Source organism: Pyrus communis, chromosome 12, assembly GCF_963583255.1.
Source record: "Pyrus communis chromosome 12, drPyrComm1.1, whole genome shotgun sequence".
Lineage (NCBI taxonomy): Eukaryota > Viridiplantae > Streptophyta > Magnoliopsida > Rosales > Rosaceae > Pyrus > Pyrus communis.
The window spans coordinates 23,697,078-23,711,870 of NC_084814.1; the positions used below are offsets into that span (position 1 = coordinate 23,697,078).

General features: G+C 40.8%; 2 protein-coding genes across 2 annotated transcripts; both read left to right on the top strand.

Annotated features, from left to right (window-relative positions):
• Positions 1–8,552: 8,552 nt before the first annotated feature.
• Positions 8,553–11,566, top strand: LOC137710894 (flavonoid 3'-monooxygenase-like). Its single transcript, XM_068450051.1, has 3 exons — positions 8,553–9,071; positions 9,945–10,388; positions 10,752–11,566. The coding sequence occupies exons 1-3, from the start codon at positions 8,631–8,633 to the stop codon at positions 11,400–11,402; spliced, it is 1,536 nt and encodes a 511-aa protein (XP_068306152.1). The 5' UTR covers positions 8,553–8,630; the 3' UTR covers positions 11,403–11,566.
• Positions 11,567–12,295: 729 nt separating this feature from the next.
• LOC137710977 (protein CANDIDATE G-PROTEIN COUPLED RECEPTOR 2-like) lies at positions 12,296–14,540 on the top strand. The gene is made up of 6 exons (XM_068450158.1): positions 12,296–12,724; positions 12,819–13,010; positions 13,658–13,820; positions 13,900–14,002; positions 14,096–14,177; positions 14,282–14,540. The coding sequence occupies exons 1-6, from the start codon at positions 12,428–12,430 to the stop codon at positions 14,357–14,359; spliced, it is 915 nt and encodes a 304-aa protein (XP_068306259.1). The 5' UTR covers positions 12,296–12,427; the 3' UTR covers positions 14,360–14,540.
• Positions 14,541–14,793: the final 253 nt, after the last annotated feature.

The window sequence follows — 14,793 nt, forward strand, 5'->3', positions numbered from 1 at the left end:
CCACTCACGTGCTCCCACGGATGTAAAAAGTTTAACAAAGCGTATCAATGGCTTTTGCTACCCGTTGAAGACTCTTAAGCCACTGCCCGTGTTCATCTTTAATTTTGATCACCTTATTTCTTCTTCGCCGCTGTAAGCCATTTTACTCTAGAGCGCTGTTGCTAGTAGCTTTCCTCATGCCGCCACAATGCATCAACCTCCACAGAAAAATCCTCAATTTGCTTCTGATTCATGTCCCAATCTTCTTGCAATTGCCCATGATGTTCCAATTTTGCCTCAATTTGTTGCCCTCGACAATTAACTTAGAACGGCAATCATTCACCCTTTTATTCCATTTGGACAGACTGTCACCTAAAAAAGGCATCTCCTAACAGCTTCTCACAATATCCTGACACTCCACCTCATTGGACCAATATGCTTCAAATCGAAATAATCGTTTGCCTTTACATTGTGGCTCACCTTGGACAATTAGAGGATCCGAGCCCATCACGGTAGCATGAGAGACATAGGTGTTAGGCCACATCTCGAGCCACTTCTGATTGACTAAACCACGGTCTAATCGAGCCTCCGCAAGATGACCATTGCGATGTCCCCGTCGAGTAAATTTGGGCCCATGAAACTCCAAGTCTAACAACTCCATATTATTCATAAAGTCTCCCAGATATTTCTCCCGATTATGTCTTATCACCACTTCCCCCGACTTCTCCCAATTGCATAAAAAATCATTGAAGTCACCTCCACAAATCCACGGTATGGTGGTCGGATAAAAGTCGTTGTTCATTTGCTGCCAAAAAGCCGTCTTTTTTGCGTGATAAGGAGTACCATGCACCCCTGTGAATCTGAACGCCCAATTTGAATCCACAATCCTACAATGTGCATCAATTAAATGTCTCGAAAAGTCCACCTCCACAAAATCATCCCACCATAAACTCAATCCACCGCCACCGCCCTCATCTCACCTATGTTTATCCTGCATTTCTTTCTCCGATAGTGCCTCCAGACAGTCCCATATATCTTGATACTCAATTGGAAGTTCCTGCAATTCCTCCTCTGCATATATCGCCCGTTCCATCATTAAACATCGCTCTCGAATACTCATTTTCCTGAGTTGATTAGCCGTTCTCCTCTTTCTCTCCATTACATTTGCCGACAGTTCAATAGCCCTACTTTTCTTCTTCAGGGATTGAGCCGATCCTGTGGCCACGTCTGATGACTCAGCACCCCGTTTAGAAGAACTGCCCCCTGATTCCCATTAAATGGGAATCGACCTCCTTGTTGGAATTGTTGGTGAGCTATAACGGCCTCCTCCAGAATTTCCTCAATCCTCACTGACGTACCTAAAGGTAAATTTGGATGAATGTCCACAGAATGAGTACTCGTGGAATCCATTGAACCCAATCTCTGCTCAACCTGATGTTGCATCTGTGAGGAGCTTTTAGTCGGAATCCTGTTGAAGTTATCCGAGATTCTAGATGATAGGGTTCCTTTATTCTAGGGTTTATTCATGGACGTGCTAATAACCCTCCTACACTTGAGGGGCAAGTTTGTTTGTTTTCTGTTTTGACTTAGTCGATTACCACGATTCTAGGGTTTGTTTATCGTGGGTTGTTATTTCACTTTCTGGTTGATGTAAAGCTATATAATAGCTAGTTGATGTCTTTAAGTTCAATAAGAATTCTCCCGAGTTTATCAGTGCAATATACTTTGTGTTCACAAAAGCTTTACGCTAACCTAGTTCAGTTCCAACATCTGGTATCAGAGCCCCATCACGGGGCCTGACCAAAAATCTGCAAACACAGTTGTGTGTGTAAGAGAACAAGAACATGACGTCCGAGAATAGCTTTGTGCAACCTGCCATCCCGAGGCTCGATGGGCACTATGATCACTGAAGTATGCTTATGGAAAACTTTCTTCGTTCCAAGGAGTATTGGAATCTGGTGGAGACAGGAATTACTACAGTCGCAAGATGAGCTAACTCTAGTGATTTGCAGAAGAAGGCACTTGAGGAGCTGAAGTTGAAGACTTGAAGGCCAAGAACTACCTGTTTCAGGCCATTGATCGTTCAATCCTGGAAACGATCTTGAAGAAGGACACGGCGAATGACATATGGGATTCCTTGAAGTAGAAGTATCAAAGGACATCGCGTGTGAAACGTGCTCAGTTGCAGGCACTTCGAAAAGAGTTCGAAGTATTGCATATGAAGACTGGAGAAACTGTCAATGATTACTTTGGAAGAACACTCATTATAGCTAATAAGATGAGGGTGCATGGAGAAAGAATGGAAGATGTAGTGATCATTGAGAAAATTTTGAGGTCTATGACTTCAAAATTTGACTATGTTGTTTGTTCGATCGAGGAGTCAAATGACTTGGATACTCTATCCATTGATGAACTTCAGAGCAGTCTTCTTGTGCATGAACAAAGGATGAGTCGGCATGTGGTGGATGAATAAGCTCTCCAAGTAATCACTGGAGTCCAACAAGGAGGAAGAAGTGGTGGTCGTGGCTCCTATCGTGGAAGAGGAAGAGGAAGGGGTAGATTTGGGTTCGACAAGTCTATCCTGGAATGCTACAACTGTCACAAGCTAGGGCATTTTCAGTGGGAATGCCCTAAGAAGGTTAAGGACTCTAAGGCTAATTTTGCAGAAACAAAGGAAGAAATGCTGCTAATAGCGCAAGTGGATGTCAAGGAAGCTGAGATGGAGCATGTTTGGTTTCTTGATTCTAGGTGTAGCAACCATATGTGTGGTAGCAAGGAAGCATTTATTGAAATAGATGCCAATTTCCGAGAGTCAATCAAGCTGGGAAACAACTTCAGTCTCAGTGTGCAAGGCAAGGGCAAAGTGCGAATAGAGGTGCATGAGACCATGCATGTGATTACAGAAGTCTTCTTTGTACCTGAATTAAAGAATAACTTATTGAGTATCGGTCAACTACAAGAGGGGGGACTTACAGTGCTAATGCAACATGGCAAGTGTAAGATCTTCCACCCTGAGAAAGGTTTCATACTTGAAATTGATATGACATACAATAGGATGTTTGCCTTGGTTGCTCGCTGCCCAGTAAAGACACAAAGTTGTCTCTCCCTGACAACTACAGATCAAGCAGATCGTTGACATTATCGATATGGACATTTAAGTTGGAGCGGATTGAAGGTGCTACAACAAAAGAATATGGTTGAAGGGCTGCCAAAGTTCAAAGCCTCTCAGAAAGTGTGTGAAGGCTGTCTTGTGGGGAAGCAACATCATGACTCTTTTCCCAGGGAAAGTGCGTGGAGAGCCTCGAAGATCATTCAGTTGATACATGCTGACATTTGTGGTCCCATAAACCCAATCTCAAACAGTAAGAAGAGATATCTCATAACTTTTATTGATGATTATAGTAGAAGAACTTAGGTTTATTTTCTGGTGGAGAAATCAGAAGCTTTTGCAGTGTTCAAGATGTATAAAGCCAAAGTGGAGAAGGAAACAAGAGCATTCATAAGAAGTTTGAGGACGGATCGAGGAGGTGAGTTCACATCACATGAATTTACAGATTTTTGCAATGAAAATGGCATTCACAGACAGTTGACAGCTGCCTACACGCCTCAACAAAACGGCATTGCTGAGTGAAAGAATCGAACCATCATGAATATGGTTCGATGTATGTTATCAGAGAAGTTTATTCCAAAGACTTTCTGGCCAGAAGCAGTGAACTGGGCAGTTCACGTGTTGAATCGAAGTCCAACCCTTGCTGTGAAAAGCAAGACACCTGAGGAAACATGGAGTGGGTGCAAACCATCGGTGGAGCATTTTAGGGTCTTTGGTTGCATCTCTCATGTGCACGTACCTAATAGCAAAAGAGTGAAACTTGATGACAAAAGCATCAAATGCATATTGTTGGGGGTAAGTGAAGAATCCAAAGCTTATAGATTGTTTAACCCCGTCTCAAACAAAATTATTATAAGTCGAGATGTAGTATTTGAGGAAGATCAACAATGGATTTGGGATGAAAGTCATGAGGAAGCTATCTTAGCTGATCTTGATGAAGAAACAGTTACCGAAGATGAAGGAAATGAAGAAGAAGATAAAGAAGAATCTGAAGCTCATGAGTCGGATGGTGATAACTCATTCGAATCAGAAGATGTCACAAATGAAGGCAGTGCACCTCAAGAGGGACGAGCTCGAAGGCCACCAATTTGGATGAGAGACTATGACACTGGTGAAGGTCTCTCTGATGAAGAAAGTATGAACCTGGCTCATCTAGCCTTGTTTACTAACGGCGATCCCACTACTTATTGCGAAGCCATGAAGAGTGAGAAGTGGAAACAAGCAATGGATCGAGAAATAGAAGCAATAGAAAAGAATAATACATGGGAGTTGATTGACCTACCATCAGGAGGAAAAACTATTGGAGTAAAGTGGGTTTTCAAGACAAAACTAAATGAAAATAGAGAGGTGGACAAGTACAAGGCTCGACTTGTTGCCAAGGGGTATAGCCAACAATATGGAGTATATTTTTCTGAAGTGTTCGCACCAGTGGCACGATTGGATACAATTCGAATGGTTATTTCCCTTGCTGCACAAAGGAATTGGAAGATCTACCAACTCGATGTCAAATCAGCTTTCTTGCATGGAGAGATTAATGAAGAAGTCTTTGTTGAACAACCACCTGGATATGAACAGAAGGGAAGCGAAGCCAAGGTATATCGTCTCAAGAATGCGTTATATGGGCTCAAGCAGGCTCCACGAGCATGGTACAGTCGAATAGAGGCATATTTTATCAAGAAAGGCTTCAACAAATGTCCCTTTGAGCAAACATTGTTTATCAAGATAGCCAATGAAGGTAAAATATTGATTGTATGCCTATATGTTGATGATCTTATTTTCACTGGGAATGATGGAGTGTTGTTTGAGCAATTTAAGAAATCCATGATGATTGAGTTTGATATGACTGATCTCGGACAAATGAGGTACTTTCTTGGCATTGAAGTAATACAGACATCATATGGTATTTTTATGAGTCAACGTAAGTATGCACATAAAGTGTTAGAAAGGTTTAACATGGGTCAGTGCAACTCAGTGCATAACCCTGCGGTTCCTGGTTTCAAACTCACTCGTGATGAAGGAAGAGCGAGAGTAGATAGCATATTTTATAAGCAGATGGTTGGAAGTCTTATGTACTTAACAGCTACACAACCTGATCTTATGTACACTGTAAGCCTAATCAGCAGGTACATGGAGTATCCTACTGAGACTCATGTGATGGCAGCCAAAAGGATTTTAAGGTACATAAAGGGCACTGTTGAGTTTGGGGTATTCTACAAGAAGGGAGGAGATGAAAGGCTTATCGGCTATACAGACAGTGACTATGCTGGTGATCAAGATGATAGAAAGAGCATGTCAGATTATGTATTTATGATGAATTCAGGAGCAGTCTCATGTTCCTCGAAGAAGCAACCAGTGGTCACTCTTTCCACCACTGAAGCAGAGTTCATTGCTGCAGCTTCAAGTGCGTGTCAAGTAGTGTGGTTAAGAAGGATTTTGAGTAGTTTGAATTTAAGGCAAACTGGTCCGACAGTGGTTTATTGTGATAATGTCTTAACCATTAAGCTTTCAAAGAATCCAGTAATGCATGGTCGTAGTAAACATATAGATGTAAGGTTTCATTTCCTTCGAGATCTTGTCAAAGATGAGGTAGTGGAGTTGCTGCAGTGTTTTACGCAGGAGCAGATAGCAGACATAATGACGAAGCAGCTGAAACTTGAAGTATTTCAGAAGCTGCGAGATTTAATGGGTGTTTGCAAATGCCCTAGAATAAACTGAATATCAATGATATTCAGTTTAAGGGAGGATGTTGAAGTTATCCTAGATTCTAGATGATAGGGTTCCTTTATTCTAGGGTTTATTCCTGGACATGCTAATAACCCTCCTACACTTGAGGGACAAGTTTGTTTGTTTTCTGTTTTGACTTAGTCGATTACCACGATTCTAGGGTTTGTTTATCGTGGGTTGTTATTTCACTTTTTGGTTGATGTAAAGCTATATAATAGCTAGTTGATGTCTTTCAGTTCAATAAGAATTCTCCCGAGTTTATCAGTGGAATATACTTTGTGTTCACAAAAGCTTTACGTTAACCTAGTTCAGTTCCAACAAATCCAGTGTCCCGGGTTTAGCAGCATGTCATCCGTTCTTCTCTCCAGTCTTCGCCATCGTTTTTTATTTGTAGTCCTACTACCAGTCCCAATATTCGGGGGCTGCACCCTCTAACTACCCTGATCCCTATCCTCCTGGCCATCATGTCGTTGTTCATATCGTTGTATGGGAATCGGAACTTCACGTCTTTGTGTCCCAGCCCGTCGTCTAGTATCCGAACTGACAGTTAAGTATCTCTGAGGTTCCACCATTTCTCTAATTGGTGCCGTGCGAGTCCAATCTCCGTACCTCGCAGCACCCCCTTGCGTTGGTTCCAAAGAACATTCTGTCTTCGCATGGTCAATTATTCCGCATCTGTAACAAAAATCTTGGAGTCGTTCATACCGGAACTCAACCCAAGTCTCTTCGGTATCTTCTCTAGATAGCCAACAACCTGTGGTTAATGGATTCATGGTATTCACTACAACTCTGGCTCGAAGAAAACCACGTGCACTCGCTGGATTTTCTGTCTCCAACAACTCTCCAATTTGTGCAGCAAGCCTCCTGGCATTAGGTTCTGAACATAAGTTTAACGGCACCCCGTGTATCTGGACCCACCAAAGCTAGAACTGGTGGCCACCTCTGTATTGAGAAGTGTTGCTTCATAACTGCCCACGGGACTCGATTAAATATCTGTGTTGCTGTACTATATCTGGCACTTGAGAGATTTTTCAGTGTGACCGGTACACAGAGTGGTACACCACGTGTCATTAAATAAATAGTAGGATATGTGTGCTAAAAAGTTTATAATTTAAAAAATAAAATTTCTCACCATTCCTATTAAAGCACGAGGTGTACCACTTGTATTCTCGTCACAACTAAAAATTTCTCCGGACACAGTGATAATGAACAGATTTTCCCGTATCCATTTGATGTCGATATCCCTTAAATCCTTCCAAGCAGCACGAAGTATATTACGAATTCCCCATTTATTTAGAGTTCTGTTAACTAAAGCCTTTCCCACAAGTTTGACCCCATGTTCCCACAAGTTGAAACGTTCTTGGAGAAGACTTGGTCACACGCTCATACAAGCAAAAGACCAAAGTTCGTAGGATGTACTTCGTGACCGAGATAATCTTCCACAATTTTCTTACCCACACAGACGGTTGAAACAGATGGAAATGACAATAAAGCCACAAGAAGAAAAGGTAAATGGAAGGACCTGGGCTCAATCACGCTAGGACGGTTCTGCTCTTCACTACTAGGTTCTTCATGAGCTCCCTGGGTATGTGGGAATAATTGCTCCGGTAAAGTTGTTGGGCGTAATTACTGTAATTCCTTTTGCCACCGCCTGTAGTTCCAAATGTAAAATTACCAAAGCACAATTGAGTAATAGCTGCTAGGATTACAGCAGAAGCAACTTTACCAGAAAATTGAAGAGAAAAGATCTTTCTTTTCATAAATTCCCAGATCTTTATAGTAGGCGTAATGAAGGGTTGTCTACGTGGGTAATTGTAAACCAGCTGATATGCAATATGAGCTAATTTGCAAGCTCAAGCGGGTTAGTTAAGTTAACTATCGTAGTGTGTTCGTTAAAGTGTCGAAAATAATTTCATTGAATAAAAGATAATTCAATACTATTTTTAACGAAACTATCAACTTTCTTAACAACGTGATTAAAGATGTAATTAACAAGGTAACACACAAAAAAAAAGTTACTAGTGTAATGTTAAAACGTACATGTATTTATTTAGTAATCGTTTACATCACGCTCAAGAAATAGTACATTGTTTTTTTAAATCCACCAAAATATGACATTTGAACTATAATAATTAAAAATAAGTGAATGCGTGATGATCATATAAAACAATTTTTCCAACTCTAGATCCTTAAAATTCACAAGATATAAAAGTTTATTTAGCCCTTCTTCTTCCCTCCAAAAGAAATGAACAAAAATCCATTCCGGATTTCACTTTTCAAAACTCAAGGATCAAGTAATATGGATAACTCAAATTGAATATGACGGTTCTTACTAACTTATTCTCGCTGATCCACCTCAAACAAGCTAAAACTCCGATTTCTCTTTCACATAATCTAAATGCCGGAAATTTTTATCCATAAACTCCAGACCTAGAGTGGAGAGGATCCACATTCAAATAAATGACAAAAATAAACGAGCCCATCTCAGTCACATTAGCATAAAAAAAAGCAAATATTAAACATAAAATAAACACTTGAGGCCATTGCATATTCATAGTCAAAAGCAAAATAAAAGTATCCAACCTTCTCATCTCATCTTCTTAATATCCAACCTTCAAAAAATCTGCGTCTACCATTCATAAGTTCCACCCCAAAACAAAAATAAAATAGATAAAATAAAATTGAAAATTCAACCTAACCCGCCCAACAAATCAAACACGTTCCCAACCTCCTACGCACACACCCCAGCCACCCCTCCTCCTCTTATATATTTTATCCAACACCGGCAAACATCTGACTTCACTCACAGTCTAATACCATGTTTGTTCTCATATTCTTCACCGTTGTCTTGGCCTTTTTCTTATACCGGCTCTTCGCCCCCGGCGGGAGCCGCCACGTTCTGCCTCTTCCGCCAGGGCCGAAACCCTGGCCTGTCGTGGGAAACTTGCCCCACTTAGGCCCCGTTCCCCATCACTCTCTGGCGGCGTTGGCCCGTCAGTATGGACCCCTTATGCACCTCCGCCTGGGGTTCGTTGACGTGGTTGTTGCAGCCTCTGCTTCGGTGGCGTCACAGTTCTTGAAGACCCATGACGCCAATTTCTCCAGCAGACCACCCAACTCGGGCGCCAAGCATCTCGCTTACAACTACCAGGATTTGGTGTTCGCGCCGTACGGTCCACGATGGCGGATGTTACGGAAGATCAGCTCCGTCCATTTGTTCTCCGGCAAGGCTCTCGATGATCTTAAACATGTTCGCCAGGTTAGCAATTCGGCCGTCGTCTTTTTACGTTGATTTTCTCTACACTTCATTAATGCATGTTTTATTAATTATCTAGCAATCGAAAACTGATTTATTCTTAAATTAAATCACTAGGTTGACTACACGTTTCTTAATTACTTGTAGTTACAAGCTTTTATTAAAAAAAATCAATGTTCATAGTCGTTAATTAACAATTAATTGTGGTCTTAATTATGAAGCTGTTACTCCATGTAAGAAAATTAGTGCATTTTACGCTCAATACTATATTTATTATTGTTGGATGAGTTTCAATTTTAAGATTTGTATCCATCCATTGTACAGATCTCAAATGATGGCAATAAATAAGTGGTGAAACATCATTATCGCTTGAGAGTGATGAACAAAAATATTTCCATAAGAAAATAGTGTATAAAAGTGCGATTAATGGTAGACTGGTACAGGTGATGAATTACCGAGGTATAATTTTTTTTCTTTCAAATCACTGAGTTTTGAAATCAAAGCCCTAGTAATATTGTCTCTAGACCCTGCTTACTAATTTAGTTTGGAGTAGTGATATATATAATCTCTAAACCTTAGTAATATTGTTTGCAATAAGATAAAAATTAAAATAGACTCGTAAATTTTAGGATTAACTATATTTTACGCCACAAGGTTTGGAGATCGTTTGCACAATAAGCCACAAAATTTTAATTTTTTACATGTTACACCACGTCATTTCTTAATTACACTAATTTAAATTTTCCGTCAATTTGATGTTCGAGATACTATAATTGCATAAATCACTCATAGTACTATCCACTTACAACATCTTTTTGTTCTTAAAGTTTTCAAATAATTTTCATTAGTTTATTTATTTTTTTAATAATATTATAGGAGGAAATAGGTGTGCTGGCACATGGATTAGCAAGTGCAGGGTCAAAGCCAGTGAACTTAGGGCAGCTACTGAACGTGTGCACAGTCAACGCCCTAGGGCGGGTGATGGTAGGGCGGAGGCTCTTCGGAGACGGCAGCGGGGGCGAAGACCAGAAAGCCGACGAGTTCAAATCCATGGTGGTGGAGATGATGGTGTTGGCTGGCGTTTTCAACATTGGCGACTTCATCCCGGCCCTCGAGTGGCTGGACTTGCAGGGGGTGGCGGGAAAGATGAAGAAGCTGCACAAGAGGTTTGATGCCTTCTTGACCGCCATTGTTGAAGACCACAAGAGGAGCCGCGAAGGGAAGCACGTGGACATGCTGACGACGTTGCTGTCTCTCAAGGATGATGCTGACGATGAGGGCGCCAAGCTCACGGACACTGAGATTAAAGCTTTGCTTTTGGTACGTAGTCTCTCTCTCTCTCTCTCTCTCTCTCTCTCTCCCTCTCCCTTCATCATTTTGTTTGAACCGTTGCATAGGATAACAAAAGGATTAATTTATAGTATAGTTTGATTTTTAGGATTTTAGAAAAATAAGTATTGTTTGTTTTAATAAGTGAAGTATTTTTTTTCAAATTATTTTCACTTTTCGTACACTTTTTTTATTATCTTTGTGCTTAACATTTCTTTATCAATTTGTTCGGTTTAGTTAAAGATGAGTGCGCAAGAAGTGAAAGTTTGGCCAGTGGTGTCCACGTCATCTTAAGTCAAATTACTACAAAAAGCTATTAGACTGACCCACCCATAATAATTTTGATGCACACAGAACATGTTCACAGCTGGCACTGACACGTCATCAAGCACGGTGGAATGGGCCATAGCAGAACTCCTTCGCCACCCCAAGATTCTAGCCCAACTCCAACAAGAGCTAGACCAAGTAGTGGGCCAGGACCGACTCGTAACCGAGTCGGACCTGCCCAACTTGACCTACCTCCAAGCAATAATCAAGGAAACCTTTCGGCTACACCCGTCAACCCCACTCTCCCTACCTCGAATGGCGTCCGAGAGTTGCGAAATCAACGGGTTCCACATCCCCAAGGGTGCCACTCTTTTGGTCAATGTATGGGCCATATCTCGCGACTCGGCCCAATGGTCTGAACCTCTCGAGTTTAGACCTGAACGATTCTTGCTGGGTGGAGAGAAGCCCAATGTGGACGTCAGGGGTAATGATTTCGAGGTGATACCGTTCGGGGCGGGGCGAAGAATATGCGCTGGGATGACCCTTGGGCTGCGGATGGTGTCTCTAATGACTGCAACCTTGGTCCACGGTTTTGATTGGACCTTGGCTGATGGGCTCACCCCTGATAAATTAAACATGGACGAGGCTTATGGGCTCACACTACAAAGAGCCGCACCATTAATGGTGCACCCACGTAATAGGCTAGCCCCTCATGCATATAATGCGTCATCACCTTGAATTCTTGAGAGAGTTTTGAGTTGTATGATGCTTTATGGAAAATGTGTTGTCTTTGGTAATTCTTGATATGTCGTTTATGAGCAAAAGTGTTTTTTTATTTTACGCCTGATGATATGCTTTTCATGTCCGTCTTTAAAATAATAAAATCACGTACATTATTCACATGATAATTTGATTAATTGGATTGAAATGATCATTTGTTTATTCTCTATTCGATGAAATTGAGATTATCTGAAGTATACATAATTCAAGTCATTAGTTTTTTATAATTTACTTATTCTCTTGAACTTTAAAGCTAATTTATGCATATAATCAAATTTAAAAGTTTTAAGTTGAAGATCACATAAGACACTGACGAGTTAATATCGTTGTAGTCAAGTTTGAATATCGCTATGTACAATTAATTACATAAGAAATCGCTTAAAAAATATAAAATACTTAAAACGGATAAATGATCAAAACAATTAAGGATGAATGCTTTTTCCTTTTTTTAATTGGGAAAAGGTAGTTGATTATTCCTTCCAAAAAAGAAAGTGGCTGAGTATCGCTATCAAACTAACAATGATGGAATAAAAAAAGGATTAGTTAGTGATTTCGCAACGGTAGTATAATATTTCGGGGGTTATGAAGACTTATAGAGCCATTTTAGCTTCATTTGATCACTGTTGTGTGATTCATCACCAATGCCAGGAGTCCAACCTAAAATGTGCTGCATAAAATACGAGCTTGAAATTTGTCTCCAATTACCGGATCATCTCATAGTGGTTATAATGATTGAATAATTGAACCGTTTTTTTTTTTTTTTTTTTTTTTTTTTGTGGGACTATAACTACCAAAACGCTGTCGTAGTGAGAGAACTACCAAAATCCAAGAGCTATCTTCTCTGCAACGACTACGAGCACAAACGACGAACTGTCTCTCTGAAATTCCGATCTTTGTTTCATCTGAAAATGCGAGCTCTCCAATTCGAATCTGAGCCGTCCATTTCAGGGTTTTGTCTCTGAATCCAATCTGCCCCCACAGCAATGGCGACGAACCTTCGAGAACACTTCAACACGTCGGTCAACTCGCCGATCCCGAGCCACCCAGCTACAATCGGCCGTCAAGATCAGAGCTTTTCCGTCGTCATCTCGCCGGAGTGCCATGGATTCTGGTACGACGCCGTTCTGGTGGTTCCCGCAGTCGTTTTCGTGGTGTACTTGGCGTTTCAAGCCAAGAAGAACGTCATCAAGCTCTCCAATGGAAGATCATACATCATGATATCCTATTATGCCCTTCTCTGGGTCGCCAGCCTTCTCAACCTCGCCTGGTGCGCTCTTCAGGTTCGTGGGTTTTCAATTTTTCAAGGTTTTGGGTTGTGGGTTTTTTCCAGTGCTGTGATATGATTGCGATTTGGTGTTCGATTTTTCGATGCAGGCATGGCAGTGCTCAGGTGGGAAGGAGGTTGCTTGGAATGTGTTGTCATTGTTTACGGGTTCAGCAATGCTGGGATTGGAGATTAGCTTGGTGGGTTTCTTGCTCCAGGAGGATTATGCAAGTGGGGTTGAAGCTTTAGCTCATACTTTCTTGGTCTCTGGGATTGTTGTTGGTGTAGACATACTGCTTAAGGTAATTGCTAATCGGCGTAATCGCCTTTTTGTTTGTAAATTGGTGAAGAATCCGTTGAATTGTGTATGCATATTGTGATTTCAGCTTATATTTCGTTTTAATTTCAGTTGGTCGAGATGGGATCAACCATTTCTATTTCATTTTTCCTTATGTATGCAATGCAATTGTTGTTACTTTATAGTGTGTGATCGAATTTCGTTGCGAAATCCCATTTGCTACATTTGATTACTTCGTAGTGTGCTAGAATTTCGTTGCGAAGTCCCATTTGGTACATTTGATCATAAATGTTATTCCTGCAGAGGTAGAGTGAGCAATTGACTGATCGCCTGCTGCTTTGGTCATCGTCAAAGTCTAGTGTTTTTTCTTTCAGTTTGACATTGAAGACCTCTAGTTAATAATAGCTTTGATGATCATCTGTTCGCGGTTTTTGTTTTCTGTTTTGAGTTGTCAAGTATTTTCTGTTGATTGGTCGTTGAAGAAGTTTAGTGTGTGGTTATTTTATAGTTTTAGAAGTATTTTTATGTCTCTGAGCACATTCCCGTTTGTATAAATGTATATAATGTCTTCCACTGCATACCTATGTACCAGTACTTGAACCGTCTTTTGAATCTGTTGGTAGGGTTGTAATAAGCCTTGTTCATTTTCAGGTCATCTATGTATTCGGGTTTGGGGTACCGCTGTTCACTGTTGGCGTTGGAAGTACATATGGAGTGAAATGGGGCTTGTGGCTCATCCACAAATTATTGCTTACTGCAGTTTATGGCTTCATATTGTTTGTGCATTTCTCAAAGTGGAGAGAGAAGTTACCTCGTGAGTACATTTCCAATTCCGCTATCATTGCTTTTGCTGGAACAAATCTAACTCGCGGTTATCTTCTAATCTTCTGCAGCCAGACCAGCATTCTACAACTACATCGTCATAATGTTTGTACTTACTGCTTTGGCGTCGTTTGGTTGCGGGCTTGCTGGAATTGGAGCTGGTTTTGGAATCTGGTACTCAAAATTAAGCTCAAAACTAGAACTATGATACGTTCATTATCTCAAATGCTTGCAATTTATAAATTTGAATTTGTGCACATCCTGCAGGTTGTACAATTTGACGGATATATGCTACCACACTCTCTATCTTCCGTTTCTGTTCGTGATTTTTCTAGCTGATTTTTTCCAGGTGATCATTCTTCACAGTCGTGGTTAAACAGCATTTTCAGGTTTTCCGATTTTTTCTCCAAGTGATACTCATGCAGTTGCTAATCTACATTGTGATGTTTACAGGAAGAAAGTTTTCTCCTGGAGAATGCGTATTACTCCGAGATGAAGGATGCTGGGTTCTTTGATGCCGATTGGGACTAGTCGGTCGGACCATCGGTAACTTGTGAACGTGTAAATTCAGCAGAAAGAAGGCTGGACCTTTTGTATACTTTGTAAATAAGTTGAACAGATAAATGTTGGATTTTGTGAGTGAAAGTAGATAGAGAGGTAATTTCACATGCCATTTTGTTCTATAAAAAACAATAAATATGTCCAGGTAAGATAATGCAGCGTTGATGTGATTATGCAACTGTTCCCTCAGACTACTCTCGAGTCTCGACGGGAAATGGTTCATATAAGAACTGCAATCCATTAAGTCACGACTTCTCTTTTTGGGTTCATGAACAATAACGACAGCTTTCCCATGCTGATCAAATTGTGGCCGGCCAGCACGACCCATCATTTGCAAGATATCTGTGATTTGGAAAATCAACTTATCTTTTTGCTTTCCCATCAGAATATTCGCTTCCCTGCAA

Coding starts and splice junctions, on each gene's coding strand:
- LOC137710894 (XM_068450051.1), top strand. CDS start 8,631: ATGTTTGTTCTCATATTCTTCACCGTTGTCTTGGCCTTTTTCTTATAC. Junction 9,072..9,944: donor ATCTTAAACATGTTCGCCAG/GTTAGCAATTCG, acceptor ATAATATTATAG/GAGGAAATAGGTGTGCTGGC. Junction 10,389..10,751: donor AGATTAAAGCTTTGCTTTTG/GTACGTAGTCTC, acceptor TGATGCACACAG/AACATGTTCACAGCTGGCAC.
- LOC137710977 (XM_068450158.1), top strand. CDS start 12,428: ATGGCGACGAACCTTCGAGAACACTTCAACACGTCGGTCAACTCGCCG. Junction 12,725..12,818: donor TCGCCTGGTGCGCTCTTCAG/GTTCGTGGGTTT, acceptor TTTTCGATGCAG/GCATGGCAGTGCTCAGGTGG. Junction 13,821..13,899: donor GTGGAGAGAGAAGTTACCTC/GTGAGTACATTT, acceptor AATCTTCTGCAG/CCAGACCAGCATTCTACAAC.